Source organism: Excalfactoria chinensis, chromosome 3 (genome assembly GCF_039878825.1).
Source record: "Excalfactoria chinensis isolate bCotChi1 chromosome 3, bCotChi1.hap2, whole genome shotgun sequence".
NCBI classification, from domain to species: domain Eukaryota; kingdom Metazoa; phylum Chordata; class Aves; order Galliformes; family Phasianidae; genus Excalfactoria; species Excalfactoria chinensis.
In genome coordinates this window covers 79,673,404-79,700,238 of record NC_092827.1, presented here as the reverse complement: position 1 = coordinate 79,700,238, position 26,835 = coordinate 79,673,404, and the positions used below count along the sequence as shown (strand labels likewise).

The window sequence follows — 26,835 nt, the reverse complement described above, 5'->3', positions numbered from 1 at the left end:
TTACCTAATGGAATGCATCATCCTTTTAAGTTAATCACATGTTCGTTTGTTTGCTTAGGATTTCACTGTTGTACTATGGTCCTCAAAATCGCTAGCAGGGTTTTCTTTTATTCCATTTATGCTTCTGATTTAAGGCTGAAGATGAGGCTGGTAGGGTTGGAAAAACAAGAGTTTATTGTGATGAGAAGTCAGGTGTCTGTTGTCATCATCCTGCAGATAGCTGGAGGCACGATTATTATTTCTGCTGCTGTGTGAAAAGACAAAAGTAATAAAGACCTGGTGCTCACTGTGACCTCGCTGTGAATTGCTACAATCACTTCTCAGTGTGCCTTCCTTAGAGATGTTAATTCTTTTAGACGGAAATTATAAGCTGTGACTTTCCTGTCCTATTGGTTTATTTTAAACTTTGTTTTTCTTCGTGTTTAATTTAACTGGACTTGAAGTAGGATCGATGTTCTGACGGTATATATTGTGACTGCTTTGTGATTTCATTACTAAGGCCAGTTATTGTTATGGATGCAGCTTAGTGGTGTTGGTGGGCTTAGTAACGTGAATAGCCCAAAGAAGTATCACTGGCCCTCTGTGTCAGAATCTCTCCCATCAGGAAGGAGGGGAAGACAGGAATAGTTACAAGGTAATAACTTCCAAAATAGAAATATTTTGTAAACAACAGCTAAGGTCATCACATGCTCTTGTGCTGCAGCTCACCACAAAATTAACAGCTGTGGAAAGCAACAAGCAATTAGCATAACCTTCTGATGCCTGCATCTGGAGTCACTTCATATTTATGAAAGAGCCACATCAGTGCGCTGTAGATTTCTATCAGGTTTAGCTGGGACTTGTCCTTTTTCAGTCAATGACTCATCTTATGACTCTAGGCAAGCTGCCTAGCTTTTTTATACCTCAGTTTCCTATCTGTAAATGGAGGGAAATGTTTGTTTGCCTTTGGGAAAAGACTTGCATGTTGCTGTTTTTACTATTATTAACACTTTAACCTTTCTAGTGTTAATCATAAATCTCTAGATAAAATCATTACCCTCATACTACAGAAAACTAATAACAAAGCATCTATCTTTCTCAGACACAAGGAGGATGCAGCTGGTCATGTGTCTGTGTGCGGGTGTGGTATGGATGCAGAGCACTAGGCTGTGAGCCTGTCGGTCTGGGTTCCATCAGAGCCATTCCAGGTCCCATATCCCAGGGCATGAAAGCTGATAGATCCAGGCAGAGTTCTCTGGGCCTCCAGTGGAGAGAGTTGCACAAAGCAAACTATCCCACAGCTATGGGAGGCTGTTTCTGCAGCCCTCAGCAGCCAGACCCCACTAAGGAGCTTGTGCACAGCTTATCGGGCGTATCACCCGTGTGTGGTAGTCATCAGACGGTACAGGTGAATGGTTACAGCATCACCAACTGCTCATAGTTGCAGTAGGAGTTCAGGGCTAGCCTGCCTTTTGCACAAGCATCCTCAGTCTCTTGGAGAAGGAGAGCTTTTATTGGGCTCCTGATGCATCTCTTAGCACATTCCGTTAATTAGTGCACAAGAACATTTGCAGTTAACAGCTTCTGAAGGCAAGGCTGTCAATGCTGCCCAAATAATGACTCTTTTTTTGTGCTGTGCTAAAAATACTTGTGTATAAAAGGGCATAGAATTGTGGTTTTCATCTGCAGTTTTTCTGAGCTTATGAACAGCCACATAGAAAATAATAAAGCAGCAGCTTCAGAAGTGCAACTACAAAGTCTGCATGTGCTGCACCATTGTGGTCGTGGCTTTTCATTTTTCCCTGCAGCAGTGCTTCGTGAACTTCATCTTAGCCATTTGGCAAACTAACTTCTTGTAGCTTCTGTAAGCAACCAGACTGATGCATCTATGGTCTCTAGAACAAGTCCTCTTCTCCTTTTTCACACATCCACATAAAACTAAATTGTCACTGGTTATCTTATGTCTACCCATCTCTTGTAGGACCAGCGGGGAGCACAGTGATCTCATCTGCATCAGGGAACTTAATATGTTTCTTTAGAGGGCTTCCATACTTTCCTGTCTCCTGCAGGCAGTCACAGTTGTCTTTGGAAGAGTAAGGGGTCTGTTGTCTTCAAAGATCACGGAGGTGGTCTTGGAGAGGCATGCTTAGGGAAATACTACTAGGCATGCTGTTTTCAAGTGTTCTGCAGCAAGGACTGTGATTAATACAGCTTGTCTGGTCCCTTTTAAAAATAACCCCCCCTGCTGCTTCTTGAAGTGTAATGGCTTTTTAAAAGGGGAGAGTCATCTCATTAGGTTTTACATTAACAAGCCTAAACATTATTCTTGGCCTAAGTCTGAAAGCAGCCCTGTGTCAGGACCCTACTTCAGAGAATTACTTGGAGAGGGAGCTCCCAGCAGTTCACAGTTCTGCTGTGGTGCAGCTCCAGGTGAGATAATCTTTATGTGATCTGTATGCCCATTTTTTTTTCTCTTTTTTCCACTTTTCATGACTGATAGGTTAAATCAGCCTTGAGTAAAACTTCCTTGGCGTTGGTGAGGCTTGTTAACTCCTATCACCTCTTGGAGCAGAATGAGCTGCAAAGAGAATCCTAGAGATTACTGGTAATAGTAATACCAAGATGAACGTCTGACCTAGTAGCTGCTTCTGTCCCTTTTTTCCTTTACAGAATTATGCCGGTAGTCCTCCTTTCTGTTTAGAAAATACAATCATGCTGTTTGGCAAAGGAAAATATGTTTGGAATGGTTCAGATTTATGACCAAAACTTCTGTTCTGTGTTTTTACAATATTGCTTTTGACCTGAAAGCAAAGTGAGTTGGTTCTGAAAGTAAACAGTTTTAGTAGCTTTAAACTCCTTTGGTAATGAGTGATTCCTTGCCTGAAGTATGCCTGAGTGTATTTCCAGGCAGTAATAACAGTATACTCTATTTATGTGGAGTATTTTAGAGTGCTGCAAGCCAGTTTAATAAGAGTTCAAATACTCCAGCTCCTGTTGCTATATTATTTTAAGCTTTACTTTTAACTACAATGTCCACTTCGTTTGTCTTTGCCAGTACTTTAAATCTGACAATTGAGCTTCTTGACTAGCCCAGTACTTTACCAAATATGGCCACTCACAGCAAAGTAGGTCTGGTAATTTGATCTTAGATTGGCTAAATGCCTGCTCAACACAGTCTGCAAACCTCACCAGGTAGACCTAGAGCTTGTTTCAAGGAGCATTTAAAGAAAAATCACCCTGATAACTGTTCAGTGTAGTTGCAGTGGGCTGGAGACGGCTACCTGCTGCCTCACTGACATGCTAGAAGTTTAGAAGAAAGATTCTAATGAACATGCCACAAACAAGAAATGTAAAGAGAGCCAGTGTAGCAGGGAACAGTGAGCTAATGGAAAAACATCTGTTCCCCTGAGTTATGTACAGCAGGAATATTTTTTTTTCCCTTCACAAAACGCTTGTGATTTATTTATTTTATTCAGCGTGGGCCAGTTCCTGGGAAAGAAAGCAGTGTTAGAGGAGGTGGGCCTTGTTCCACGAGAAAATGTCGTAGGAGCCAGTGGGCTGGAATCTGCAGCCCCATCTGGCCCACATCCACAGCCACACGTGAGCAGGGACAGCCCAGGAACAGCAAAGGGAGCAGCTCAACAGCACAGCTTAGGTTTGCACGGCTTGCACATGTGTAATTAAATGTTCTCCCTCTCTAAGCTTTTAGCAATCCTAATCCCCCCTCAAATGATAAGCTCGGATATTAAAGGTGTTTATTAGGTTTGGGAAACATCTTTATTGATGTTGCAGAATAGCTGAGGTCAGATACCCTCCTGCAGTGCAGCAGTAGTTGTTGATGCAATTCCATTGTTTTACTTTTTCTTGGGTTTTTGTTTTTAGTGTTCTGTTTGTTTGTTTGTTTTGCTTTTTAAAGTTCATTGAAATTTTAGAGCTCTCTGTTTACTGCTCAGATTCTTGAGCTCCATAAGCACTGCTGGTTTTTTTGGCTCTTTACAGTGATGCAGGGTAGAGTGAGAAGCTGGAAGCTGGTGAGGGGCAACAGGAGGAAATGTTTTACTATGAAGCTGTTACTGAGAGAAGTAAAGGTGTATTGCAAAGGTGACTGACCTACAATATTTACTTACTAGGAGGGATTAGGAATGCTTCATATGGGAGATAGAAATGTTGAAGTGAGCTGGTTTGGTTCCCTTTGAAATATTACTGATGCAGTTAATAAGCCAGCAGGGTTCTACTAAGGGTTCTGGTTTAGCAAGCTCTGACCTGATCTCTTAGCGCAGGCTAAAGATGGCCAAATTTCCCACTTCTCTTCAACTCCGTGTCTTCAGGGAGATAGTAGGTCTTCATACACGTTCCGCAGGTTGGCTTTGTTTATTTTTTATCAACAATATTAATTAAAGAATGAAAGAAGTCAAAAGCATTCTTGGCTGCTTCTTATCCATACTGGGCATTTTGGATTGCTTCCCCTGTTCCTGAGGCTTCTGGATATTTCTCATTGCTGGAGCAGGATGTGAAGCTTTGCAGACTGATAATCCATTGGCATGGGTGGTCTTCAAAGCATACGTGGCATTTCTTGAAGTCTGGGCCATGCATATACTCACGTATGTGAACACTCACTTGTTAGGGAAGCAGACAGCAGCTCCTTGTTAAGCATTCTCTGGATCCTTTGCCAGTGGATGGAGAGGAACCTGCTGTACTGCCAGCAGTCCCCACAGAATGGCAGAGGGTACCAAATCCTAGCATCTTTCAGCTGCTCAGCACTTTTTGGGCTAGTGACAGAATATGCGCTGTCCTGAAGAAAGAAGCAGGACAGTTATCCATATGAGGGACAGAAGATGGGAATTTATGCTTAACTAGGTTGGAATATGGAGATTTAGAAGTATTTTCTTTGACTATAGCCAGTACTCAGTGTTATAAAAGGGGGTACCAAAAAAAAAAAGAAAAGAAGCCCATCCACAGTATTTTGCCACCCTTATCAATAGTGGCTTTATTGCCTGAAACCTTTTTTGTTTGCTCCCAACATTTTGAGTTTGCTCCCCTGACTCTCCCAGGTGAATAAGAACGGTTTTGTCACCACCACCCCCTCTTCATGCAGAGGAACCAGGTGTCTTGTGGCAAGGTTTGTTGTATTTCGAATGATATTTTGACTGTGCCATTTAGCGTAGAGAGTAGCTTGTGATGGTTCTGTGTCTCTTCCAGTAATGCCTGCTCTAATGCTGCATTTGTAATTAAAGAAGCCCATTTGCCATTTCAGCCCCTGGGAGATCTGCAGCTTGGAAATTTAAAGCAGGTCCCTGGGCTCTGGTTAACTATCAGCTTGCTTGCAAGGATGTCTTTTCAGAATGTACATCTCTTGCCTCATTCAGAAGAGCTGGTGGTTGAGATCAGGTGGATGGGAACACGTGGCAGGTTATGTTCTCCTTGTTTCTGTATTGAAAGCTTCATCAAATGAAGTGATTACAGTTAGGATACTGCGTGAATCTTCAATCTGATCTGCCTGCAAATTGCTGCATGCACGGTTGTGTCATAATAAGGGACTATGACTAAACGTCATCTGACAGCAGGAAAAGACAGAGAGAGAACCCTTTGTCATGGTAATAGCTCTGCATTCACTGATGAAAGAGCTGTCTCAGAGGAGTGGGTCTTTCCAGCTGGCTGTGGGCTGCTGCAATAACAAGTATTAATAGATCCTGCAAGCAGATGGATTCTGTGGAACAAAAAACACCTCTCTACACATCCTTGCAGGCTGTCTCACCTTCTTTGGGTGTGAAGGGCTGCTCCCCAGTGTGCCATCCTGCTGGTCATCTGGCTGCGTGGTGTTGGCCATGTCACACAGTAGTATTTTTGGGGTAGGTGAGAGCGGATCTGGCTGACACAGAACAGTGATGTGGAACAGTCTGCATGTGGGAGTAAGTGCTGCATCTTGGATAACACTGAACGTGATTCACAAGGAATGAGATTTTAACTCTTGGGTGTTTCACACTGCAGAAACATGTTTCGAATCTATTTTATTTTGTTGGCTAGAATTACAGTTGTTGCTGCTTCTGTGGTGACAAGTACAATCACTCTTGACACTGCATTGAAATGCTTAGGAAATAGGGAATAAGTCAGTGTTCAAGGTGATGGCAGACAACTCCATTCTTCAGACTGGTGCTGTGATACAGACATGTCTAGATTATACTGCCTTGCTGCTCAGATGGACTCCTCAACAGAGCTCTGGCAAGTAATTTATCTTAGAGACAAAAAGAGGAGCCTGACTGCAGGAGGCCCAGCTTTGCCAGCCTTCTGCAAGTGCTCCTGGTCTGTGTATCTGTTACCTGTCCTTGGAGAATGAGTAGATGATAAGCTTCTGGCAGTTCTCACTTGGCTAAGGGTCCTCACTATAGATGAGCTATAGGTGCTAGCAGACATAACTGGAAGAACAAGGAGCTTGTGATAAGAGCTAATGACACATGTGGAAGGTGGCGTGGTCTGCTCGCATGAGCTGAGGTCAGTCTTAAGGCTGGTGTATCAGGTGGAAGTGGGATGGGATCACAAGTCAAGACAAAGGAGGCTGAAGCCACAAGAAGAGATGGCAGCCGAGAAGTGTGGACAGTGCTGCACAGGAACAGTAAGGCAGCTCTGAGAGCTGTGTGAAGTGTAAGGTAGATCTGGGAAAGAAATGAATCACACTGTGCTGGTTCTTGGAGTCAGCTGGATAGCTGTTCAAGGGCTCAGTACTTACAGCAAAAATGCTCAAATACTCCCTGACAGTCAACTGTGCTTAGCTTCTGTCATTCCTCCTGACAGAGGAAGTAGTGCATTCAGGATGGTCATTTTTTTTTTGCTTTGTAGCACTGGGAGTAATATTATAAGTAATATAATATATATAATACAATATACAAGACCTATGTAAGTATTGTAAGTAATATAAGTAAGTATTTAGTAGTATTTAGTTCAGAATGGTTTGGAAACTTGTTTGAGCTTTTATCAAGATGATGCTAAGTAAGGCAAGGCAAAGGCAGGCATTTCAGTACTTCCAGTACTGTTGAGGAAGTGGGATTCATAGAACCTTTGGTTTTTGGCTTTGATTTCTGCCTCTGTTCTTATTCCGTGTTGCGTAAGCATATCTTGTTCATCTGTAAATGAAATGAGTATGCAATAGAAGTTAAAAAAAAAATGAGTTTACAGAAAGCACATTTCAGCGCAGGCCTAAACGATTTCCCTTAGTGTTTATTTTTAGCTGGGTGGGTAACCCAGCATGCGGCTTGTAACCCACAAGCACCTCTCTCATTCTTTTTTGATGCAAATGAGTCCTCCCACACCATTAAATCGTTTTTTACTGACTATTGAGCCTGCGAAGAAATGGATTGAACTTTAATATGCTACATTACTGTACCATAAAATACAATTTGTAGATCTTATTCAGATTCTATGTTGCTGCACTTCCTCTAAATAATTGTTATTACCAAAGAAGATTTACAGGCACCGTTGAAAGAAAGAATAAGTGCTCCCTGTTTTCTATGCATTGAATCACAGGCTGTGCATGATTTCACATCTAAACCACCTTGCTTCTCATGCTTTTCTGAAATTAAACAAGTCACATTATGCTGTTAGTAGCTAATAAGAGATTTTAATACAGCAGTAGCCAGAACTTCTGCTGCCTTCAAATAGTGCCAGGATTTCACTTCTTCCTTTGCGCTGCTAGGACTGTGCTGCAAACAAAACGTTTATCTTCAGGCTGTGAATCGTCACTTTGCACATCTCCATCCTCGTTATTACCACGTGTTCAGCATCAGCTGCTGTGCAGCTCTTGGCAGGAAAATGCTCTGTTCTTTGGGAAGCGCAAGTTAAAACGCTGTCCTCCCACAAACTCTTGGATAAGGCTGTGCACATACTCAGCTCGACAACATGGATGGCCTTCCCTTGTGCTATTAGGTGGCTGCACCCTGTTGGAGCTGAAGAAGGGGATGCACACTGAGATCTTATAATGATTAACCAGACAGAAATGTATATGAGTCACTTTTTAAGCAGGTTGCTCTTACCAAGGAGCTGTTGTGCTCATGTTGACAGCCTCGGAGAAGGACATTTATCTGAAGAACAGCTTTTGGAGGGCTAAGAAATGTTGTCAGTGTTGTCTCACCCTGCACTCAGGAGGAGCACTTAGATCTCTGTGTTCAGCCATGCTGCCACCTCAGCGGACAATCATGGTCAGCATGCCAGCAGCAGAGCTAGCTGTGCTCCCAGACTCATGTCTGATGGGCCAAAGAGGGGCCTCCCCTCTTCAGGCAGGACTTGTGCTGGGATGCTCTCCTGCTTGCCTCTTGCCCAGCAAGCTCCATGTCAGTACGCCAAGTCCCCAGAGTCATCTGGCCTTCCCAGTACTCCAAAACTGGCTGTTTAAGAGCTATACAAGAGACCTAATTTTTAAAGCTACTTTACCTCCTCACAGAGACTTTCTGAGAACACTCCCTGCCTTTAAAAGTAAGGGCATTTGAGGTTGGATCTAAATTCAGGATTGTTTATCTAACTCTGGAGCCTGAACTTGTCATTTCAAATTGAACTCCAGGGCTGTCAATACCTGCTGCATTACCACATCAGTTAAAAAAATAAAAGAGGCTTTGAATTTTTCCAATGATAAGGGATAGAATGCTAACAGGTTACGGACTAAAGAGCAATGGCTGATGTGCAAAGAGAAAATTATTTTATGTAGATGCACAGATATACGCACACCTGTATGTATCTGTCTACAAAAAAACAGTTTCCCTTTTCATTTACGTGTTGATGAAAATGGAGTATCATTTCTGAAGCCTTGTGCTAGAATTTAATGCATGTAAAATCCTGAGAAGTTGTATAATCTAACAGTGAAATGCATTGAGAAATTTGTTTAACTTGAGAAAAGATGTGATTAGCGAACAAATCAGCAGTCAAGCATCTCAGCGTGCCTTTGTAAGAAAAGTGCTAGCATCATTGCTAAGAGATGAGAAAGCAAATTACTGAGCAGTCTCTTCCAAAAGCTCCTTTTTAATTTCTGTAGAATATGTGTGAGGAGGTAAGTCTGTGAATATGCAGTATAAGTGGGTCTCTGTGATACAAGCATTTTGATTTTAATGGAGACTTTGAAAACTTCAGAGACAGCTATTTCATAAAGTAGACAAGTAAGCAGAGGAAAAACGCTTCTAATTATTTTTTTTACATATGGAAATACTCTTTTGAGTATGTTACTTAACGTCCAGGTTGGTCAGATGTATCCTATTAGTCTGACATGTTTAAACTATTCAGTCGACAGTAATGGCTTACTCTGTTCTCTCTTTCCACAGATTACTTGGAAACACGCATGATGGCTCCAAGTGGCCACCAGCCCTGCTTCCTCAGGGCTCAGTTCAGCACATGTTTACATCCCCACTGAGGAAGCATGCCAGTGTATCACTAAGGCCATCCTCTCTCAATATGTAAAGAGATCCATGAAAGTCTGTGTAGAGGCTTTACAGAATATCCATTTACTGTCTCCACTTTGTGATAATAAACACTAAACAGTCATAGTAAGCGCTGCGCAGGATGGTGACCTCGTGGTTTTAATATGTTTAAGGAAGATGATACACAGTTAATACGAAGAAAGGTGTCTGAATTATTTCAACTAATGGTAGGGTGTTTTTGTGTTATTTTTTTCAGCTGAACTTTTCATGGAACAACAGCATCTCAAAGAAGCAGGCTTTTGTATCCAGGAGGCAGCTAGTCTTTTCCCCACATCTCATGCTGTACTGTACATGCGTGGGAGGCTTGCAGAGATGAAAGGCAATTTGGAGGTGGCTAGGCAATTGTACGATGAGGCGCTCACAGTGAATCCAGATGGAGTCGAAATTATGCACAGCCTGGTGAGTTTGCAGGGGCTCAGCTCCATTATAGTATGTACATTCACGATTAACTATAATAAGACAGAAGAGGTTTCATGCTTGCTCTGTATGCCATTGTCTTCCTAATCCTTAGAGCAAGTGACTGTTTCAAGAATAAGTGGGATAGCCTGAACATCTATTTTAAGACTAGATCGAATGTTTTTAACTAATTAGTGCTTGGATAAAAATAAATACTTCAATTGACAAATGCTGATAGTTTTGGAAATTCTCTGCTTTATTGTCCTTACTACTTTTTCTACTACTTGTTGTGCATTTTAAGTAAGGAATGTATTGATGTTTGGAAGAAGGTTTGAACTAAGTAGCTATAAAATACAGATATATACGGGGTTCGTAAACCTTGAGCCAGAGTCTTGTGTCTACTCACATGAAGACAAACTATGAGTTTATGATAAAACTGTTGTCTTAAGCCGAGGCTTAACTCCAGTCTTTTATTGAGGCAGTGACTCCCCATTTGATGCTCATAGAGTTTTTTTGTAGTATTTCTATATGACACTTTGTTTTTTCAGTTGCACCATCCTTAAAACAAAGTTACAGACAGAGGGCCTATAGCTTTCAGGTTATTGTTGCAATCAATTTATTATTATTATTGCTATTGTTATTATTACACAAGATGCTCCGTGGAGGCTTGAAACCCACTTAATTTATGAAATCAAAACAAAACATTTATTTATATTTCATCAATGATGTATCTTCTTAACTGTAGCCCTTATTGTGTCTCTCTTGGGTTTTAGTAGACTTTCTTGACCAGTTTAATTTTTACAGGAATTGTATGTCCATGTGACTACTTGATGTCTTTGCTAGCAGATCTGTATTCTCTGGTGTAAGTTTAAGCTTGATAAGGTTTGTGGACAACTCCGAAACTGAAGGGCTATCCGTGCACAGGAGGACAAACATGCAGTGAAGCGATGATCAAGAGAAGATAGTAACACCTACAGGCAAGGGAGGAGAAAGCTGTAAGAACTTACGTTCAGTGCAAAACCAGTAAAAGAGTAGCTAGTGCATTTGTCAGGAGGTCACAAAACAGCAATGCACAGATCATACTCATATGCTTAGTGGGACAATAGAATTTACTTGATTGTGATCCAACCTTTGCACAATCTGGAAAGAATGATATGCTTTGCTCAGTTATTGTCATGACAAGTAGCCAGTATCAAGAGAAGCCACTGAGTGAGATGCCAACATAGTATGGATATCTCTCATTTTTGTCTTACTTTATGAGCAAAGCCACATACTGTGTCTTCCCATTTCAGTTACTTGCAATGTTCTCAAGCGGTAGTCATTTGGAATAACATTTTCTGAGATGCACATGGTCTCTGGCGCAGTTTTCTTTGGAAAATGTCACCCAGCATGGTTTAATTCTTTCTGAAAATGAGGCTAAGGAAGAGGTTTTAAAGGTTTCTGTGATACCTTCTTTATTGTGCTGTGATGTCCCCACTGTTTGTGTGATGGGTGGTTTTCATAACATATTAATGTGCTTTTCTTAAGACAATCCTTCCAAAGTCATCCACGTTACAATCTTTAATAAACACATTTTGAATATGCTTAGTAGATCTGTATTTCTAAAACCTATGTGAATACTCATTCCCCTCAAGACACAGTAAGTTCCACCATCTCTTAGCAAAGATATGTGAGTAAAATCAAAGAGGCAAAGAAGTTAGAGAGATGCTGAATTTGGATGTAGAGACTGAATTTATGAGCAAATAGAGAAAAGGAAAGACATAGTAAAGACGGAGAGACAGAAAGATGGATAGTGAGCTGGATACACTAAGGTGATGCTGGATGTGGCTGGGCAGCTGAGAAGAATGAGTCTGAGTTATGAAACCAGGCTGAGATGCACAGGTTGAAAGAGTGGGCGTATTAGAAAGGATGAATTTGAAGGGGTCAGTGTTATGAGAGGCGTATGGGAATCTGAACCTGTGAGAGTACTTCTACTCCACAGCCTTGGTCTCCATAAAATCTTCCTGTTCTCATATCAGTAAATGTCGGTGAAAATGACTTAACTGTGTTCCTCATCTCCGTTAGCTTGGTAATGCTGGCAGCTGATGGTTTATGCCTGCTGGCTATCAAAGGTCTGGTGTATCTCTGCTGATATGAAGCACGACAGTAGTTCTAGGATGCCACGTAATGACTTTCCTTTCTGTGATTTTCCAAAAGTGAGGAAATTGCACATAGCAAGTTTGAAGCATCTGATGAGCACTACAGAAAAGCCTATACAGAAATTAATCATTCTGCCTTCAGAATAGAGCTTGAATAATGCTCAGTAAACAAGGCTTTTATGGATCGTGCATTAAAAAGAAAGGGCAAAAAATAAAATATTGAGAGGTTACTAGCTACATGAATATGTCTTGTATGCTGAATGAGACAGTGTCCTCATGGAGAAATTAGATGAGGTTTAGGTAATTGAAGATGCAGTGAAGCAAGTGGTGAATTTTGCACCTCTTTGAGACCATCAAAAGAGGGCTGGATGGGCTTCTGAAAGGTGTGGGTTAGCTTAATCCTAGCCATACTGCTATTGAAAAAATGGGTTCTTGAGCATAGCTGGATCTTCCACCTACTTGAGGGAAATGTGTGAGTTGGATTACGCTAGAGGCCAAACTGTGTGATCAACTAGGTACCAGGGTCTTAAAGCTATCCAAGCTCAATGCACAGACAGCTGACATTAAATTCACATGCAGTTTCAATGCTGGTCTCCAAAAACATTTGAGCACTTCGTTTTCACTCTCTAATAATGCTGTTACCAGTGTGTAATGATTTAGGGAAAGTGGGACTGGTTATGAGAACTACTGTCTGACTTAGTGAGTTGCCATCCAACTGACCTAGTCCGCTTTAAGGGAAAACTGCTGTAGACAGTGCTGGTTCTCCCTGGTGTACCAGCATCAATTAGCAAAGTAGTCATGTCTCTTCCCCTGGGCTCTCAGAACTGGGTTGTCAAAGCTATATTTGGAAAGTTCCAACTTGAAGAGCATTGCTGGCTGTAAATGAAGGGCACAGATGTAGCAATGAATGTGTCCATTGGGTGTCAATAACTTCACTTTTACACAGGGCAGAGTCACTGTCATAATAAACACAAGATCCCTCTCTGCACAGCTGAAAACAGTTGTGTTTTACTGTGACCATAGGTGTTTGCAATAGCTGTCAGTTTGGTGTGTTTTCCTTATGAAGCTCCCTTCTGTGTGGGAGCTGCAGGTGCAGTGGGGCTATGATGCTGGGTGCCTCTGAAGGGGTGGGCAGCACACTCAGCCTCTCTACAGGGCTCTTGGCAGCTCTGGTGTCTGATACTGTGGTAAGCAAACCACAGGCACATAAGAAATACTTGACTAGGTGGTGGTGCTGCTTCTTGCCAGAACTTACAGTTTGTGAGTGGTGCTGCAGGATCCTTAAGCTCCTGTTATCCTTTGGTTTGATTTGCTGTCAGAAACAGTTAGGCTGGCTTGGACACCAAGAAACCATACATGCTGCAGGAACACAGCTCTGTTCAGGAGATAAGCCTTCTGTGTTTCTCCTCATTCATACATGTCCATCTTCCCTCCCATTTCTGTAACAGTTCCATTCTTATCAAAATAAGACTTTCTGGGGTGTGGCTTGCAAGGATCACAGAGCATTTCCCACCTTGTAGGTGGGCTGGTGGAGTAGATGTCTTCATTGATCCCCAAGGAAGGGCTTATCCCATACCCCCTCATAGTGCACAGTGACTAGACAGCTCTGCCATATCCTAATCTGTTGGCCAGCATATTTCAAAATCCAGTAGCAAATGCTTATTTCTTTCATTGTATACTCAATACATAATAAATGACATGCGTAGCTTTGGGACTGTGATAACGAAATTGACGTGTGCTCAACCAAGTCAGAAAATGAAACATAAGCTGCAACAGATGACACTACCATATAAAGCAATATATTTGCTAGTTTCCAACATTGGTGCATTAAGCACCATTCTCCCTTTTGATTCAGAAAAGGAAAAAAATCAATGTCAGTATGTTGAATTTGAGTCCAAATGCTCAGTACATAACATTACAATATAAACTAAAAACATTCTGAGATATTCAGAAGACTCTTGCCCAGCAAACATCTCACATAGCAGTGATGTTTCACAGAGCTAGGGAAAAAAACAACAAACCTATTTTAACGAAGGGAAGGAGAAGGAGAGACATGTATTTCAAAAGGAAGGAAATGGGCATCATTGTCTCCCTCACTACGTCAGATTTAATGAAGACAACTTGGGACTTCCTGAAGTAGATGTAGGTTTTATTTGTTTAGTAATCCGCAGTACATTACTCCTTTGTGAGCTTGGCTTGTCTGGAGCCTGTGTTAGTGTTTGGATTCACAATACCCTTCAGCAAGGAGGCTCGCGGGTCTGCTCTCTGCTGTGTAACCTTGCATGTCAAATTTTGTATGTTCCTGCTGCAGCTCCTCCCAGCCACACTGATGCACTTCATGTTCCCCATTCTTCCTGTGGAAGATAATTGCGTGCCGTTGTTTGTTATTCGTCCCCTGCTGCTATTACTGATTTCATAGATAACTGACACGGAACTGATCCCATTTCTTTCATTATTGTATTGCCTCTCTCTAGACACTTTACAGTTCTTTTTATGATGAGAAAAAAAGCAAATATCACACTTACAAAAAATATTTAGCTTAGCTTCAAAGACAGCGTTATAGATTTAGTGCATAAAGAAAACACCGTATTGTCTCTAGGTCTTCTACTCGGGCAAATTATTACCTAGATGCATTTTCATACAAATACAGCAGGCTACTTCAAATGTTTTATATTAACTTGATCTCATTACCAAAGCTCTGTTTCCATCTCCTGTGCCTTTTGGGGCTAGTTTTGTTGTGGTGTTTTTTTTTTTTATTCTGAAAGGTCAGCAGCTTTAATGAATGGGTTGTGATTTATGATAGCAATGAGCAGTGTAACAGTGTTATCTTGGATCCTTGTGGAAGTGTGGGTGTCCCGGTCTGTGAATACAACATAACCAGCAAGCCTGCAGTTCCAGTCTTTGGTAATATTTATTTCGCTTGCCAGAGACATCCTTTTAGCTGATGGAACACAAATTGCTCTCTGCTAGTAATACTAGAAACTGAAGAACTTGACTGAAAGCCATTCTTTTCAAATATTATGGTCCTTTAGCATACAATAAGTACCTTACTTTTGGTTAGATTTCGGTAATTTAAAACTATCCAATGCTTTGTTCAAATCTTCTTAATTGTTCAGCTGGATGCAAGGGCTGAATCAAAAGAAACAAACTTTACAAGAAGAATTGAACTGTTTAATTTGTCCTTCATTGTGTACTTACGATGCAATTTCATGTTCACTTTAGTAGAAGAGTCAACCTATTGTCTCCAGACTCGCACTTGGTAGCATCAGGATAATTTGAAGACTACAGTTTCCACTGATTAGAACATGGAAATGAATTATTTCTGTTCATTTATTTCATTTTAACTCCCAGTATGGTGCATGCATCCTTGTTTTCAAAGGCATCCATTCACATAATAAAAACATGGCTTGATTGCTTAATATTTTTAAGGATGACATGCGTTACTTCCTAGGGGATTTGTTTCATGCTGGCATGGAGTAATCATATAAATCACAAGACAGATTCTCAGTGAGAGTAGATGATCATAGCTTCATCATACCAAGGTCTGTATGTCTCACGTGGTAGCCGAGACAACTAATTAAAAGCATTTTTACCTTGAAAGCTGAAGTTAGAATGCTTTCTGTGCTTACATGTGGGAGCAAAACAGCATAGCTTTCATATTAATGTGGTTACTTATCATCTAAGGAGCTGCTTTATGGCTACAGATTATCCAGTTTGTCTGCTGTTTTGTAGTTAAGTATGCCACGGTCTGTTTCCATTTTCTAGCAGCATTTCTTGCTCTATTTTGTTTTCTTTTTAATATTTGTGTACAGAGAATTGAACATCCCAATTAAAATGCATCCCTCTGCAGTTAGGACTACTGTGCGTTTGTCCACCTAATTGTAATGAGGTGAATAATTGTGCCTAGAGATGCAAGCAGTGACCTACTTTTATCTGTTCCGGAGATAGTTCTTTCTAGCTGCATTGGATGGCACCCTGCTCTTGTTTGGCACAGATGATAAGCAGAGTTAGAGGCCAGGTAATTTCAGCTGAAAGGATAGTTGTACTCCTTCTTGTGATGAATTCTGAGAATGTTTTTCTTTATCACAGCCTCTGCATTTACAGATATTCAAAGTCAGTCTTTGAGAAATTGCTGTCAAAAGAACTTGAATTTGAGTAGGTAATGACTGCAGAGTGAATTTCAAACTATTCTTTGCATCTCAGAGGATTGATTGAATTTTTTTTGGTTAAGGTTTTGAATACATGGATCCACTTAATTTTCTTAAACAATGCATTTTGAAGTTGGAAGCCCTTCACAACATTTTTTCTTCTTTTAAATGTCTTTGTATGGCATCAAATGAGTTTGTCACTCAGACATCATGCTTTTGTTCAAAGCCCTTCAGGCCAAGTCCTTGCAAGCATATAGTGCAGCAGGCTGGGTGCTCCCACTCCCAGCACAAAGTGCCTCTCGGCTGTGTTCCATTGAAGGCAGCCCATGCAGCTGGAGGGGGAGCTCTGGTGCTCAGCCCCTGCATGGCCAGCTCCAGCTCCTCCTATCAGCTGTGGTGTGTCACACTTCGCTCTAAACCTCTGTAAAACGGGGATGAAGCTACTAATCTACTTCATGTGGGGTTAGAGAGCTTAATTAATATCTGTGCATAGTTTCAGATGACAGGCACTCTGTCAGCACAAATCTTATTTATTCTGATTATGTATCTCGAGTCCTGAGGCGCTTTATTCACTTGGGCTTTTGGACCCCAAATATTTTGGGTAAAGTGTTGCTCAGTGTGAGCAGTGCTGAAAACATCATTGCGGTGGGAGTGGGTTTCAGCAGGCGGATCTGTGAGCTGCTTCATCCTCTCCCAAGGATTTGTTTTCATTAGAGGACTCTGCCTTGCCTGCATGTTGCCAGTTGCCCTCCCTTGCACTGATAAATTGTTTCAGCCGTGCTGTCAAGGACTGAGCAAAAGGGGGCGAATGTGAATCTGAAGACTTTCTAGCACAGCCCTCTTCTCTTCCTGGGGATAAGATATGACAACGCCTGCAAAAAATAGCTTTTTGTGGGGGGAGGGAGGAGGGTGCTTCCTTTCTGCTCTGACAGTGAATTCATCCTTCTGCTCTGCAAATTCAGCGCAAGCAGAACATCGTTGTGCCAGCACAGCTTTGCAGTTTCCCCCGGTGAGCGAGGTTTGGGATTTTTAAGGAGAGAGATGACAGACCTAAAGGTGGAAAAAGCATTAGAGTAGACAGTCATTGCAGGCCTGTCCAAAAATGGAGCAACCTTGAACAAAGTGCCTGTTTTATTTTTGGTTTTTTTTTCTCCTTAATTAAGTAAGTAATAGTGACAGCCAATGGGAGATCCTAGCAACCCAAAGGAAGACCAGTGACGTCTGCTGTGATGCTGCATGGAGAGCTACAGACTTGGGGACTCTTTTAGGTCTACCTAATACAGAGTGTACAAGAAAATGCTAGAAGGATGAATTACAAAGCTGTTTGATAAGTCTAGTCTCCAGCAGGGTGATTTTGAACTATATTGCCTAATACAGAGCACTCAGTTTAGCCCACCCCATAAGTATTCCCTCAATTGGGAAAATCTCTACATGCTGTAGCCATGTTTTCTCACAGTCTTCTGTTCAGTGCTTCATTTCTCCAGTGCATGTGGAGAACCAGCAAATGGGGATATACAGGTGAATAGTAGGGAAGGGAAGGGGAAAGAATGGTAAAGGATGCAGAAGAGACCGCTTACTTTAAAATAACAATTGACCAGAGACAATTAGAATCACTTGTTTTCTCATCCATTATTTGCTGTCCACACAGCTGTTCAACATACTGTTTCTTCCTTTTGTGTCCAGCTCTGTCTTGTAGATTTCTGCAGATGAACCCAGCCTTGATTTGCCCCAGCAGGCTCTTTATGTGGTATTTCTTTGCTGTTCCATCCAAGAAAGGCAAAATTCACTACAAAGAATCTGAAAGTGCACTTAGGACAGAAGCTTTTCCCAGCGGTGTTGAAAGAGTGTCTGGAAACACCCAAACAGACAATTCCAAACTCCTCAGCAGTTTGGAAAATGCAGCTCCTTACCACAGGGACTTAGTGTAGGCTTCCTGTTTGTTCTTTGTGACTTTTTTCTATGCGTTGAGAGGGCTCCTCTCGCTCCTTTCCTGTCTTCCTTCCCCATGCTGCTATAAAACTCCACACTGTTGCTGAGCTGCATCTTGATATGGCTGAGATGACTGTTGCCTCTTTTTCCCAACGTGCAAAAATATAAAGGGAGAGAGGGAAAACGCTGTCTAGAAAAACAGGAAGGGGAAAATTATTCTCACGATGGTCCTTGTGTGAGAGCTGAAACCCACAGTGTCCAGCTAAAAACATCTTGCAGGCCCACCTGCAGTCCTTTCTTTCCATTTCCTTTTTTTTTCTGCTGAAGATATTCTATTCCCATAAGCGTTTTGTAATTATTTTGTGTTATTTCTCTTTTAAATTAGATGTGGAGTTTTAATGTGAGTAGGGCTGACCTCCATTTTATATATATGTATTTTTAATGAGTTGTCAAGAGGCTCGTGCGTATCATGGGGTGGAATGATGAATGTTGCTGGAATCGCTTAAAAAATAGCTGGCGTTGTGGCAGTTCATTTCTATTGACAATAACGTCAGGTCAGGTTTAATAGCGTAGTTCCTTATTGAATGAATCCTCCCTGTAGGAAACGTTGTGACCTTCCTGTTTGTGTGCAAGATAAAAAATAAAAATCAATGTTAATCCCTTGGGAGGAAAAATATAAGATGAGCAGAACAGCTGAGTGAGTCTGATGAGAATCAGATGGCAAGAATGTTAATTTGGAAAGAGATGCTCATATAAGCTGTCCAGAGACACAATGCAGTAGTTTCCATGTATCACGAAGTGCCGTGTATTCTCCTCAGATACCTATCTATACAAGACCTGATATGATGGATTTGCAGTTCTTCTGTTGTTTTCCTGACAGAACGACAGGAGATTTTGAAGTTAATCACCTTTTGGTGGGGAGATTTATGACCAGTGCAGCTAGCTGAGCCTTCCCTCAAGAAGGGCAGGGCTGGAGGCAGTTGTTGGGCACAGCATGCCAGCTGCATGTGGGATCTGCATAATCAGAAACAGGCATGAACATCTCTGTCTTGCGGTTGTTTTCTGGAGTCATGCAGCTCACTGCCATTGTCAAATATAATGTTTGCCTAAACCCTTCTTGTTATTAGTATTTTTGGAAGTTGGGCGGAATCTGTCTTGCTTTATTTAATAGCCATCAACTTTGTAAAAAGTAAAACAATGGGTTTTTATTCTTCTTCTTTAGTTCTGTAAGTCTGAGGTGGTAATACCATTTTAACTCCCTGTAAGTGGTAGGTGAAAATTCACATTGCCTTTAGAGGTTGCTTCCTCTACTTCTTGCCCATAAAAAGGGATTTCTGTGAGGCTGATGCAGAGCCCATTTGTTAGGCACTTTCTCTGTTCTTCCATGAAGATGCAGAGGAACTGTGTAATTAAGGGGGTGCTTGTGTCTGTGTAGGCCATCTTCCTCTTCAAAGTAGTCATGTGAGGATACTGAGTGCAAGGATTGTGGCAGGAAATGAGGTGAAATTACCTTGACTTGTTCCAAAGAAATTACTTCAACAATGTGTAGCCTGATTCTCTTTTTGCTTGCATTCTCCTGTCAGCATTCATTTTAATACAAAGAGTACGCTTGTAAAAACAGCACTTTTCCAGTTGCATTGCTTTATGGGCTCTGTGTGCTTTCCAAGATTGTCTGTGGCATCAGAGACTGCGAATAAAAATCAGCTGGGGCACCAATGGCAGCACTGCAGTAGTGCCAAGCTATACAGTGGAGATTATTTGTGTACACATTCTTTTTTTTTTCTTTTTTATTTTTTTCCAGCCTAGGCTAAACAAAGATAAGAATGCAAATGCTGCAGCAGAGCTTCCCAAACAGGATTACAGGGGTGATAGGTGCTAGTATTTAGTGTTGCAGTAATGGATACCGATGTGGAAGGATGTCACTGCCTGTTGCTCCCCTTACGTTCTAAGAGTAGAACAATGAGAGGAAGAGGCAGGTCTGTGGAGTTCTGTGTGAGATTTGCTCCTAAAAGGCATTCACCATCAAGGGTTTGATTCATTAGGTTTGTATTGTGTGCACTTTGCATTTATTCTCCTAAAATCCAGCTAATGTGGCTCTGAAGGATGAAGAGGGCCCTACTGTGTGAGCCTGTATTAAGTTTTGTAGCAACCCAGACAAGCCCAGTATAAACTCTGAATTGGGCAGGGAAGAGGCAGCCAAGTCAGCTAGTTTTGAATGCCAGCGTGCATGGTACAAGGCTAATTGAGATACACAGAAACTGCCATGTGCCTTTCTAATCGCTTCTAGACAAGATGTACAGTATTTGAGTCAGCTTGTCAGTGCTCCAGCTGATGAAAGCGCTGGCGATACCCGACACCAGTGATGATACGTGAAGTGCGCTCAGTGTCTTAGCACGCATGGCACGAGGCGCGTTAGAGTCACGCAGGAATTCAGGTGAGGAAGGGCCTTCCCTCTGGAGGTCATCCGGTCCCACCTCCAGCTCACCACGGGGCCAGCTTCACACACAGAGCCGGTTGCTCAGGGCCGTGTCCCGCTGAGTCTTTAGTGTTTCTGAGGATCGGTATTCCTCCACTTCCTCGGCCCTTCTTTTTTCCAGTTGCCCGTTAGGTAGCTGAAGATGGTGATTGGGCATCCCCTTAGCCTGGAGAGCTGAAGGCAGAAAGTGATAATACAGCCTCCAGACACTGTGGGCGCTCCACTTGCCCTTCACCAGTTTGTCATCATCTTTCTGGCCCTGGGAAGCCCAAAAATCTGGAGGTAGCACTCCACATCCGAATGCCAAAGGGAAGGAATAGTTCCTTCAGTCTGCTATGAGGCATTAACTACTGCAGCCTAGTATGCCACCCGCCTACAGCACTGCGTGTGCTCTGCCAACTTGGTTCCCCCAAGGTTTCTGCAGAGGAGGGTTTCTCCCCAGCTGGCATCCCCCTGTATGTGGGGTTATTCCATCCCAGGTGCAAATGTCACCATTCAGTTAAGGCAGATCCTCACCAAGTTTGGTCAGTGCTTAAAATAGAGCTGCCATCTCTGTTATGCTATCAACATAAATATTTTTCAGTAACCCACAGTGCCCTTGGTACAGATATTCAGTGTTCAGTATTTTTATATTTTTTTCCCCACATCACAGACAATGAGGAATGGTATTGGCTAGGGCAGCATGAACAAAAGCAGAGCAAGGTGAGGAAGTTTTGCCTGCTAGGAAATCACAAGCCACCAGCTTGTGGGACGCTTTCAGTAGGAGGGATCCTGATGGGACCATGTGATTTTCTGCTTTCAGTGTTTGCAAGCAGCCAAGCTAGAATGGCCCAGTCATCCATTGTGACCTGCAACAGGGAAGTAAATGCACGTGTGTGCACACACAAACACACATGTATATGTACCTCAGAAATTCAAGATAAGTATTATCAGCTGATTTTAGCAGGCTGTGATAGGGCAGGGTTATGAAACTTAGACAGAATGAGCATCTCATGCTTTACTTGCTCAGTCTCTTCTGGTTGGAGCCATGGTTCTTTTGATAAGGGCCAGGTCCCCAGTGCCATTTGCTGAGTGGGCTATACCCAAGTGGAGTAAGTAGAGTGGAGTAGAAAAGTAGGTAGAGTGGACTAAGAAAAGAAAGAGCCAAGAGGATTTTTTCTGTTGCAGAATAATCTAGGCATAGGCAGGAGGACTTTCATTTGTTGAAACCATGAAAGCTTGCTTGTAAGCAGGTGGTGATGCTGAAGCTGGCAGAGTGGGAAGCTCAACAAGGGCAGTGCTGGATGCCTGAAGTGAAAAGCTTCTGGGAAACTGTGCTTACCTGGCTCTGATGTGCCTGGGGTCATGAAAAGCTGCTGCTCCATTTATTGGCATACCTGACGCCATTGCAAGCTTAGCCTTATGGTTTTGATCTGTCCTTGCATTACAAGCAACAGCTCTCTCTTCTTCACCACCACCTGTCAAGCCAATCTGTGTATTACAGACCTTAACAACCTGCACTGAACATGACGCAAACCAGCTCCAGAGAGACAGTGTACGGCTGAAATATAGCACTTGTGCAGCACGTTCACGCATAACATGCCAGGCACGCCACACCTATTTGGTGGCAAAGGATGAGCTGTGGATTGCATTTGGAATAAATTCTGAAGCGGCAGCAGGATTGTGATTGTTTTTTAAAATGAGAAGTGGTAGCTTCATCCTTATGTAAATATTCCCCTGTGCAGCTTTCCAAAGCAGATGATGGCAAGCAGGTTTGGCACTTCCAAGTGACTGCGTGGTTTTTAATAAGAGAGCAGTATTATTCCCTTGCATCTAAACAAGACCTCCGGAATTTCTGAACTTCCAGTTACAGTCAATGTGCCAGATTGGCAGGCAGTGGTATTTTCTCTTTGCGGCTGTCACTTTCAGCTCAGCAGAGCACAGGAATGACTAATACAGACAGATGAAGGTAGGTCAAATTAGACACGTGCCACAGTGAAGTATTCCTGAAATTGTATATGATCCTAAACCAGGAAAGCTGGCATAGTCAAAGCTTGATGTTGTCTAGGCTTGTTAGCATACAGCCAGACCCTACAGCACTGAAGTCTTTAGTGAGCTGAGACTATGCACTGTGGGACGGGCTTCTGCCAGGTACAAGATGATACTAGGTCCCCATTTGGTTTCAGTAAGAGATTTTGCACATATTTCTTGCGTGTTGGAAACAAAATTGCCTGCTGTATCTTTGGCATGAGGTTTGTAGATCATTTAGATCCCGTCTGCTTGAAAAATGCCTTCCCTTCAGAGCAAGAAAAATAAGTAAGTGTATAAAGAGGCCGATAAAATCTAGCAAGTTCCAGAGATTTCTAGACATCAGAAGAAGTAGAAATTCTCAATTTAGTGTTTCTTGCTGTTATTCCTAGAGTACTGCAAATTGGGCAGATGAGCAATATTAAAGGCTTGGAACTGCTTTTCACCGGTAATGAATGATTTGAGTAAATATGAGATCTGTTAATTTTAATTTTCCACAGTGTTAAATTACCTTTCTTTGAATATCACCATAGTCACCATCGCTTAGAATACTGTCTTAGCTCTTAGGTAAGCGCTGTTATATATTATTTGTTGGCTGACACAGCAAAGCAGCAGACTGGGAGCACATACCATTTTTAACTAATTGCTCACTTTGGATAGTGAATGAAGAACAATCAGCGGAAGTGCTTTGGAAGTAACCCATTGTTTGACATCAGTTTTCCCAAACTAACAGATATAAAATAGCAGCATTGAAAATAGCAGCATCACAAAGTAAAAATGGAATGTATATGATCCTTCAGCCAAAAGGTAGCCCTTTTTTAAAAACTTATTTTTAGCTTGGTCAGCTGTACTGAGTGATTGTATCAATGCAGCCAGTCTCTGGAATGAGAATGCTCGCATACTGCGATATCAGTGCAGGCAGATGTGACAGGTCACAGTATATACGTGCAGCACAAACCTTTTCCAGTCAAATTCATTCAACTGAACTTGTGTAAATGGGTTAAATCTCGATTGTCCTGCACTAGTCAATTTCTCTCTCACTAGCTGGCAGCCTTGTTGGAAGAGCTGCCCTGCTATTTTTGCTTGCTTAGAACCAGATGACTGGCAAACTTTTTCCATCTCTGTGGTCATAGGCCCTGTCACAGCTTGAGAAGAACCAGAGGGACTGCTCCTCTGCATCTCATATTAGAAGAGACTTGTACTGCTCAGATACCAAAGAGATGATGGTAAATAGGGAGAGTTTCTAGCCCATCATAAGTTTGATGTGAATCTTCCACTCCAGTACTGTCCGGCTTTCAAGACAGGATGTCTGCAGGCTGTGGACCTGGCACCCAGCAGGGATTCACAGAATGGCTGCATCTTCATTGCAGGAAGTTATTTAAGGCTGGAGAAAATGAGAGGGAAATCCAAGTGCAAAGAGATTAGGAAAAATGGCTTTGCATTAATCAGAACTTCTAGCTGGGGAAGAAAAGCAACATTTTCAGAGAATCTTTAATGAGAGGCATCTTTATCTAGGAAGCATATACTGTGAATAATTTCCAGAAAGCTTCAAGATTGGAAGAATTATAGTGCCCTGGGTATCTATGGGAGCACATCCCAGTGCTTGGGGCAAGTCAGAAAAACCTGTAACACGCCTTCACTATTGCTCAGGCTTTTGATTTTAGGATTTGTTGTCAGTGAAAGGGGGCTGTGGAAATGGTGGTGTAGATGTGGAAATGTGACCCTTTATTAAGAGCAGGGGAGTTTTTTGATCTTGCTTCAAAACCTGAAAACAGGTTCAACTTCCATCCAGCACATCGATGTGAAGGCGAATAAAATTCCACTGCTGCAAAGCAGATGGGCAGTGCACAGCAGGTGCAGAGTTAGTTTGAAAATTATAGATTGAATGATTTTTATCTTATTGTAAGTGTATTGTATTTAAAGCGTTTGGAAAATTCCAGTCGGTCTGTCTATGGAGGAAGCAGCTCTTCTTTGAAAGGCAGCCAGCACAAGCTGCAGGGACTGTGTTGGAAGTAGCTTTTCCTCTAGGACCAGCTCCCCCGTCAGCCTGTGATCTTTAGCCTTTTCTGCTACAAATTTAGATCAATAGCAGTATTGTCACCTCGCTTTCCCCATCTTCACCCCTCCCTAGACAGCAGCAAGTGGCAGAACACGATGCCGGCTTGTTGCTGGCTAAAAAGCAGCTAGCTGGTTGAAACTGCGCAGCAGCTTGATCTGAACGTGACCTGCTGTGGCTTCCTTCATATGCGTTGTGATATACTGCAGCGTGAGGCTGTTTATGAGCAACAGAGCCTGTTTATGTATTCAACATTGTCCTTGCTATCCTCCCTACCACCACCGCCCCGAATCAATATTCGCATCATGTGTTTGGCACAGGCATCTTATGCTAGTTCTGTCTGGAGTTATTTTGGCTTGCCACTGACCTTGCAAACGAGTTTGCCCAGCCTTTCCAAACCAAGCACTCAAGTATACTTTTGCAGGGTGTTTTCAGCCCAGGCCGACACCAGCACGGGGGTGAAGAGGAAGAAAACAACTGATTTTTAGACCTAAGTGTGGCCTTTCAGTGTCACGTAGATTTCTGCTGAAGAAGCTCCTGCGGCTGCCAGCAGCTCACCAGCAGCAAGGGCTGGAAGCAGAGTGAAGGGGGAGGGATCTCCTCCTGCTGGGCCAGCTCCTCTGAACAATAAAGCCAAGTGGGTGAAAGCAAAAGACATGTTAACTGAAGCGAGCTGAACTGTTCCTTCATCAGTGCTGGAGGCTAACTTGCTTTATACTGCATTTAATTCTGTCATTTGGGGCCTAATCATGCACTGATGACAGCAGGGAGACTTTCTCCAACCATGTTGTAGTCCACCAAAAAATCCCAGACCTTAGCATCACAAAACCCGATGTAGACACACTAGATTTTCCTTTATACTGAGCCTGAACAAAGGTGTTATTATTTCCCTTGAAGTTCCAGTTTAAAAACAAATACAAATCCAGTATGTCTCACAGTGAAGTTGGGACGGTTCAGCTATACCCTAAACACCACAAAATGGAGATGATGTGCAAAATCCTCCCACAGCCTCACCCTATTACAGCTACTGATGCTTTGCCAGCGTGTCCTCACCGGAGCTCTCTTCCAGGATTTAAGAGGTCCTTGTCTGCTTGAAATTGTCTCCAGACTACCTGAAACCAGAGGCCCCCGATTTCCCCAGAGCCATCGGGCATCGTTTTTATTTGTTTTCGTCTGTGCATGAATTTCTTTGAAAATACCCAGCAGAGCAATAAGAAGGGATTGTTTTTAATCTTTAGAGATGATAGCATGCTGTTTTGCATCAAGGACATTCAAAAACAAAGCATCAGATAAACTGTACCAGGAGACTTTTATTTTTTCCTTCTTTATACCTCCGGGCTTTTCTGAAAATAAAACCCATTCTGCATAGAGCTTGCTGTTGATGAGGCATCTATGGGGTTGTTTTTATCATCCCGGTAGCATTAACACCTCCGTGCTCAGGCAGTTTACATGTGTGCGTGTGTGCAAGTGTGGCAGGGTTGTGCTGAGAGCCGCGGTGGAGGGCAGTCATCGTCCTGCAGTGACAGCTGGACCTGGCCTTCAGCCAAGAGTGGCTTAACACGATTGGAAGATTTGGGCGATACCGCCTGGATTTTACATCGCCTCCTGCAGAAAGGGGCTGCTGGAGTCCAAATTCAGCACTCCCCCTATCCTACTGCCGCACGAGGAGCTGGTTTTAAACCAGGCTTGAGTGTTTGTTGTGTTACGCAGGACAACGCAGGGGACGACGGAGCACCTGCCATCCAGGTTTCAGTTAATATTAACAGCAGTTATTTATGTAGCTGCAAATCTCCCGTTTCTCTCATCTGAGGTCTCTTCTGCAATATCCTTCTCTGCCTGAATGAATGAGGTTATAAAACACAGTAATTATAAATCTCATTGACTGCCTTGCATTCAAGGGCGTGTTCCCTCCAAGCATTGCTCTGAAGCGTGTTACCCAGGAGACTGTCCTGTGCAATTCAAAACAGCATTATTCGGACCCAGAGAGCTCATTGGAAGGGAGAACACTTGGGATGCTGACCTGCTGCCACAGTCCAGTAAATGCATTTTTCTCATTGCACAGCAGGGCAACGCCGCAGTACAACAAGGCTGGTATGCTCAAGTATTCTTTTGAGGCATGACTTACATCTCAGTGACAAGTGCTGGGTCGCTGCAGATGGAGCAAAGCTTTAAGTATCTCAGTCAATATTACACAGTAATAATCAGTAAAACCCCTTATTTGCATGTCCAAGTCAGGCCATGCTAGTAAGGC

General features: G+C 42.5%; 1 protein-coding gene across 2 annotated transcripts in view; it reads left to right on the top strand.

Moving 5' to 3' along the window:
- The window catches only part of TTC7A (tetratricopeptide repeat domain 7A), a 157,516-nt gene that overhangs the window by 112,587 nt on the left and 18,094 nt on the right, over positions 1–26,835 (top strand). For both annotated transcript variants that reach the window (XM_072333365.1, XM_072333366.1), the window contains one exon: positions 9,631–9,833. In XM_072333365.1, the coding sequence (XP_072189466.1) occupies positions 9,631–9,833 (203 nt within the window). The remainder of the gene's footprint in view (positions 1–9,630; positions 9,834–26,835) is intronic.